Source organism: Acyrthosiphon pisum, chromosome X, assembly GCF_005508785.2.
Source record: "Acyrthosiphon pisum isolate AL4f chromosome X, pea_aphid_22Mar2018_4r6ur, whole genome shotgun sequence".
Classification (NCBI taxonomy): domain Eukaryota; kingdom Metazoa; phylum Arthropoda; class Insecta; order Hemiptera; family Aphididae; genus Acyrthosiphon; species Acyrthosiphon pisum.
Genome location: NC_042493.1, coordinates 76,834,569 through 76,842,605, shown reverse-complemented (window position 1 = coordinate 76,842,605; position 8,037 = coordinate 76,834,569). Strand labels below are relative to the sequence as shown.

Here is an 8,037-nt window from a genome sequence, read left to right as displayed (position 1 = left end):
GATCTCCAAGTATTTAATAGAATCAAGTTGCTTTCCATGTTGAAAAAGCAAATCAAATCTGTAATATGTGAAGTAAGAATATTATACATATGTGTCCTTAGTACCTATAAATTATATATTATTTACCTAAAGATTTAAATCAAATAAATATTTTTTGTCCAACCAAAGTAAACTTTGGTAGACCTTGATAGGTATATTTGAATGGCAATCACTGCTTTTTAAGAATTGTATGCTGAAAAAAAATGACATTTAAATAAAATATCAAAGTTTACATAAGTACCTATATTATGATATACTAATTTACTATACAAATTTTAAAAGTAGTTAATTCGTAAGTAGTTTGAAGTTTCACTTAATTATTGATTATTATTTTACACGTGTTTACGAAATTATAGAGAAAAATAGTTTGGTGTGAAAAATAATTTTAAAAATAAAACAGCAATACCTAAACTTATAAGTTATAAGCTATAACGCTGTAACTTACTTATAACTTATAAGACAAGTGACAACTACATTTTCATAACATGTAAAACAATATAATATTATAATGATTATAATAACCGAATTATGTAGGTATTACTATTTATAACTGTTTCATTGAATATTATAATATTATCTTTGGTACCCATCACAATAAGGTCATATTATAAGTTAATTAAATATGATGCATTATATTTCCACAGGTCATTGACATAGTTTTCCTATTATTATTTTGGATTTTTTTGGTAGTTAAAAATCAATTTTTCTTCGTATAAAGATACAACAAACTGAGCTAAGCCCGCTTAGTTTACAGAGAGATTTACCTACGTTTATAATAATTATTATAGTCCGATTTAAAATCAAATGAGCATAAGTACACATTTCCAATATTGTATTTTAGATAGAGAAACGGACTGACAATCTGGAAACCGCGTGGAAGTTCTCAACGATTTCACCTATGGATCCATTACCATCGAAATGTTGTTATGACTTTATATCCTCCGCTCTTTGGAATGAATTACACCAACAACGACCCGGCACTAAGTATATAAATATACTGTCGTATCAATATCCGCAATATTTCTTACCAAAGTAAGTACCTAGGTATATATTATTAAAATATACAGTGGACATTTTGTATGCACGATAATCTATTTTCTGGTCACCATACATTAATAAATTATTATACAACAATGTTTTTTGTTTTATGCAAAATGTTGCTTAAAAAATGTAGATAATCTTTAGATCTATACATTTTTAATGATAATTTATAACACATGATAAAAATCATGAGCACACGATTATAATTTTGTACCAAAACACACATACCTATTATATTGTATCAAATCTAATTTGATATTTGACAGTTATACCGATCAAACTATACCTAATTAATAAAGCAATAACATTTCTATAACATATCTGAATTTCTCGTGAAGTTTCAAACTCCAAACTCCGATATGTCCAAACTCAAATGAATTATTAAAAAGCTTTTATAACTGTTTTATATTTTTTAGATATTTGTGTGTGTTAATGAAACAAAAGAAAAAGGCATTAAACAATATCTCTCGTAGATATTGTAAGTTATTAGATGAAATGTTCGATGACTTGGGAGCTTCTATTATGGAAAATATGATGAAGTACAAAGAAGCACATTGGGAATGGCATGTGGCCCAAGAAGTTATCGATGCTTACAACAAAGAAAAGGCTTTTAAAGACAGTTTGTGTGCGGCTGAAAATTCTAATGATGATTCGACGGAATCATTCATAACAGTTATTTTAAACGAGATAAACATGTCTCATCTCAAATTAAAAGTAATTTATTTAAAAACTTACTGTAGATTCTTATCTTGTAGTATTTTCTATAATATTTTATTTTGTTTTAATTAGTCAACATCGAAAAAGAATAATCAATTGGCAGAGCAATTAACCGAACTGAGAAATGAAATATTGGAAAAGGAACGAATGTACAGACGAGTGTTAATCCAAATCGAAGAACAAATAGATAGATTGAGAAAACAAATCAACATAGAAAAACGCGATATAATAACAAGAGAAGTGACTATTAAAGAGCTTCAAAGAAAACGTAAAGAATTATCAAAATAAACTCGTAGTTCGATACTTATTTGCGTTTTCTCCAAAGCTCAATACAAAGTTGGTACCTAAACAATAGTTTTTTTTATCGAGTAATTCGATGTTGATTTGTTTTTTTTCAATTTATTTATTAGAAAATTGTTTTCTTGAATCACATATTATTTCATCGGTTGGCCCAAAAATTGTATTTGCTTCGTTAAGCAGTGTTACTGCCCAAAACACTAACGACCCACAAAAATAAAAAAAGAACACACATCATAGTAAAATCAATACATTCATCGCTCCGCTCAGAATCTAAAATGTTATGATAATAGTATATGATAATCTTTAAAAGTTATATTAAATATTTTAATTGTTTCCATAGGAAAAAATATAGGTTTTTGGTGTAAAATGATTAATGTTTGAGAAATAAATTAAACTATTGTAATAAATAATTATTTATTAGTTATAGGTAGATATAGCCATGCAATGCGATATAGGTATAAATGTATAATATCTATATACATGATTCAATGATTGAGACGTAACTACGTAAGTTGTAAAACGTAACAGGAAAAATGATTGGGCATCCGCGACCTATCAATACTATAAGGTACTGGCGGGTTGGTACCTATTATTATTACGTGCCTACCACAAAGTATTGCAATGAAATATGTATACATTTTGTTGTCGGTACTATATTATTATAATATTATTTATAATATCTGATTCTATTACGACACTGATCATACGAAAAAGTAATACTGCATGTTGTTTTAGTGAAATTATAGCAGACATAAGTATCATTAGTAAATAAATAATGATAAAATAGTTTTATGCAAGTTGGACCAAGCACAAGCTAGAGGCGTGTGTAAGTGTAAAATTATAAATTTTAATAATATATTATATAGTATAAGTATAGGTAGGTAGTGTGATTATATTTTATAATGTGGATAAACTTAGGGCATACAAATTATGTAACATTTATCTTATAAATTATAATTTATTAAATAACATGTTTAAAATAACCATGATTTTAAGCTAAATAAACATAAAATGCTGAGGAAGTGGTTCTACTGTCTGCTGTATAGTATTATAGGTATCGAGTGTACCTTGTCATTGAGTAAGTTATTTATTCTGTACCTGATAGATGCAATTTTAAATCTATATAAATCATATTTGCGTACAAAACACAACTCTCAGTGGAGATAGTCTGTCTGTAAGCACTAAGCCTATATTTCTAAAGATATTTTATCACATATATAATTATATTTATATAGGTACCTATTAGTGATTTATTTTTCTATAAATATAAATCTAGATAGGTTGAACGATTTTTTTAAGGGGATTCGATACCGTGATATTCTTATTTTTGATTTATTGATTTTAACTACTCCAAAAATTAAAATACGAAAATTTTTTAGTACTCTTTTAGTTTCTGAGTGTAACGATGAATGTATTGATTTTACAATGATGTGTGTGTTTTTTTTTTATTTTTTATTAATTTTTTTTTTTTTTATTTTTTTTTGTGTCTGTCATCACCTTTTAGGACAGTAAAAGTGCTTGGATTTTCTTCAATAGTACCTTTTCTGATAGGAAAGTGAATCTAGTTGGTACTGTTGAGGGTCAAAAGTAAAATTTTTCCAATAGTTTTCAAAAGCGCCGTGAAAAACAAAAGAAAAATTAAGGAAAAACGGGAATTTTTACGCAAAATCTGTTTTCGAGAAAATCGATTTTGGTTTTTGGTGTAACTTTAAAAAAAATAACCGTAGATATATGAAATTTTGACTGAATGTTTATCTTAGCATTTTCTATACACCATAACATTTTCAAAATATTTTGATTTATTTTGAGCTCTTTACGGACATTTTCATTTTCCATTTTTTTTTAGTTTTTTTTCTAAAAATATCAATAAAATTTTATTTGTTGGATAAAAAAGCTTGAAAATTTAATAGAAGGCTCCTAGTATATTGTTTCAAAGGCAGATGAAAAATATTAAAAATCGTTAGTCACAGTTTTTTTTTATAAGCATTTAAAGTTCAAAAAATGACAAAATATGGAAAAATCACGAAAATTTGCAAATTATTTTGAGTTAATAACGATTTTCTTATTTTGTTGTAATTAAAAAACAAGAGACTGTAGAAACTTGAAAATTTCACTGAATGTTTATATTAGCATTTTCTATATACGATAAAATTTTGAAAGTAATTTGACTCTTTTTGAGCTGTTTACGGACATTATAAGTTTTAAATTTTTTTAGTTTTTTTTTCTATAAATATCAATAAAGTTTTATCTATTGGGCCAAAAAGTGTAAAAAATGAATACTAGGCTCCTGATACATAGTTACAATAGTAGTTGAAAAATATTAAAAATACATAGGCACAATTATCTTTTATAAGCATTTGAAGTTGAAATTTTGACAAAATTTATCAAATTTAAAATTGAATAATTATTTTGTAGTTAATAATTTATAAAATGTTCAACTTTCATATCTAAGGATTGAAAATTTTAAACAAGATTCCACGTAAATATTTAATTCTGTTACCAAAAATTCTAAGAAATACATAGGCCCAGTTTATTTTTATAGTCATTTTAAGTTCAAATTTGGACAAAATTACATATTAAAAAACCTGGAATAACTATTTTAGTTATTTTGTTTTGATTGTATAATATTATTTGTAGGTACTTGAAACTTCTAAAGTATACTATTATATTATATTTATGATAGTCCCACTGTTTTTTGTTGATGTATAACGCGTTACCTAATGGATATTATGATATGATTAATTTGGAATTTATTATTGATACCTATTATAGGTCAATTTTTTTAATACTATAGATAAGTATACTGTATACCTATAATAGGTATGTCTAATTCCCAGACTGACAAACCGTCTCCGCTCAGAATCGTTTTTCTTATACAGTGATATTATATCATTGAATTCAAATTTAATACTATCCATTATACAGTGACCCACTTGTAACCTACTGTACAGCAGAGTGACATCCACTTTTTTTAATATTACATTTTTAGGAATTTGGGAGATAATATCAAACATGTGGGAAAGTTGATTTCAAGTAGACTTGACGACATATTCATATCTGTTTTCAGATTTCTTATCGCTTCAATAGATCAATTGAAATGTTTGACAAAAACAGAAAATCACGGTATCGAATCCCTCTAAACAAATCGCATAGGTAGTAGGTACCTATATCTATATCATTATATCATTATATATATTTGTATAAGATTACTAGCTGTAATAACGTTTATGAGTCAATAGATACCTACCATCGTACCGTAAAACTATCCAAATATAATTGTGGTTATCACAATGTGATATAATAAAAGTGTATAAATAACTTTATAGATTAATCTAAATAGGTATTTCGAAAATATTGTGTTAAATAAGTAAACAGTAAAATATACGTACTTGAAATATCTATGAAAAAATAATTGGGCATAAATATTTTTGGGAATTTTTAGTTTGCCGTAATAACAAATTATGAACCTTTTTATTAAGTTACAAGCTTTGTACCTACAAATAAAAAATGTAGGTATTTTAATTAATAAGTAAACAAAGCTTAAAAAAGTTGAATTATAAATTAAACATTTTAAATATCACAAATGATACAAAATATTTTAAAAATTATGTCATAGCTAGAAAACGCTAATTTAAATACTTTGTGAAAAATTCAAGTCCTTACAGTTAATTTTTGAATTATAACAAAAAAAACAAAAATGATTTAGTCGAAAGGGTTTTTCCCCAACTTTTTTTTGGTTTTTCCTGATTATATTTAAAAAAACAAAAAACTTTTATCCCTTAACCAAAAAAAAGTACCTACCTATTAGATTTAGACAAACTCCAATTTGCTACCAAATATTATTCTTAAATTTGAAAATTGGATTTTTTTACTACTTCAAAAATTGATGACAGATACAAAAATAATCAAAACACTGCACTTCATTTTCTTAAAACCAATTTATTCATTGATCCACTCAGAATCTAAAATATAAACGTATAGATACATCTAACCTATATATAAATAATGATGGAATCTATAAAAAAAAATAATTGGACTCGAAAAAATCGGAAGTGCTTGTTTGAGACCTGAGAGTGCTAAAAAACCTTCGGATTCTAAGTGTCAACCGCCCCTTAAGAATACATCTACATTCTATGTTATATACCTATACGCACTTGTCCGGAACACAAATATACTTTATACACGCGAATAATAAAGACCTTCGTTCAATCGATTGCCCTATTTGTATTTTACACCGATGTATGCGGGTTTATATTATATTATGTAGGTATAATAATATAACATTCTATCACGCTTTATAGTGTTTGTAATGTATAATTTATTCAACAACACCAGGTATAAATTATATACTCGAATTATCAATAAACAATAAATACCTACCTATAATATTTTCTATTAGTTATAATTTGTTATATGAGACGAATTGGGAAGTAAGGTGTAGTGCCACAGCTTTTTGGGCCTAAGTGATAATAATTATAGGTGGTCGTGGTCCCTAAAATTACTTTAAGCTATTTAACATTTTTATATTTATTAGCATACTAATGTTTGTTAATAATTTATACGATGTTTCTTCTTGGGTACAAATATAAATTTGAATATATAATTTTATATTTTCCTTTATTATGCACCTTTTTTAAATATAACAATTAAACCATGCCCATGGCCCATTACCATTATTATAACATTGTTTGCTTACTTTAAACAACCACTGTAGAAAACTAGAATTTATTATATTATTTAGGAACTTTAAAATTGTAAATGTTATTATGTAAATTATATATAACATTTTTTGTGGGGTAACTAAAAGAAAAATAACCACAGATACATAACTATAAATTCATACTAAAAACTGCTTTTATGAAAGTTTGGAGTTGACATTATCACATATTGCCATATAATTTTTTTTACCGGAATTATTTTAAAAGTTACAGCCTTCTAAAGTTTGCGATTTTACGTAGTTATGGGCTTGCGCGCAACGCTACTTGATTTCCACGCGCATATACCTATTGTAATTTTTTTTTCACGTATTATAACAAGTTGTGGGATATAGTCATTTTTTGGCTGAAAAAAATATTGGTGAAATCAGAATTTTGCGCACGAACTTATAGTTTCAAAGTTAAAGCTAATCGAAGTTTTCAGTTTATATTATTATAATCTATAAATACTCATTATGCTACATACTTCTTAGTTCATTAACTACAGAACTGTTACGAAAAAAATTATGCCCGGCGCCCGCTGTTGTGCTCATGAAAAAAAATTGAAAATATCCCTTGTGTGTAAAACGACCTTGGGTAGGCCTCGAAATTAAACAATGTTGTTAAAAAGCAATTATATCTTCAGGTAGACGACAAGCTAATGGTTACCTACATATAGCTTACAAAACAGGCGATCTAAACTATATCTCTAGTCTCTACCATAGACCTATAAAAGAATAAATTTTATAGGTCTACCTACTCTGAACGGCTTCAAAAACATTGTAGGTATTATATTATTTATATGTTAACTATATAGTCAGTTTACTGTATAGTTGTGTTATGTGATGAGGGACGCACGCGCAATAAGTACTATTTGCCATATAAACGCAAATTCTGATTTCACCAACATTTTTTACCCAAAAAATAACTGTCCCACAACTTGTTGAAATACGTAAAAAAAATTTTAATATTTGATATAGGCGCTAAACGTATCAGTCAAGTAGCGTTGCGCGAAAGCACATCATAAACATAAAATCGCAAACTTTGGAAGGCTATACTTCTAAAATAATAGTTTCCGGTAAAAAAATTATTCTATCGTTTTAAGCATAAAATACAAATCGTTTAAAAAAAAAATTGTAAATTGTGAGGAGGTTGGTAAAGTGCAATTTAGCCCTTTCAAAAAAAAAAATCCTTATAAATCGAGTCACAACTTGCCTACATATATTAGTACTTACAGGGGCGGATT

General features: G+C 26.8%; 1 protein-coding gene across 1 annotated transcript; it reads left to right on the top strand.

Moving 5' to 3' along the window:
* On the top strand, positions 1–2,151 carry LOC100569082 (the record flags this gene model as incomplete). The annotated part of the gene is given in 4 exon segments (XM_029489501.1): positions 1–72; positions 881–1,071; positions 1,497–1,794; positions 1,870–2,151. Coding segments are annotated over 4 exon segments (777 nt in total), but the record flags the coding sequence as incomplete, so codon positions are not given.
* Between the last annotated feature and the right edge of the window lie 5,886 nt (positions 2,152–8,037).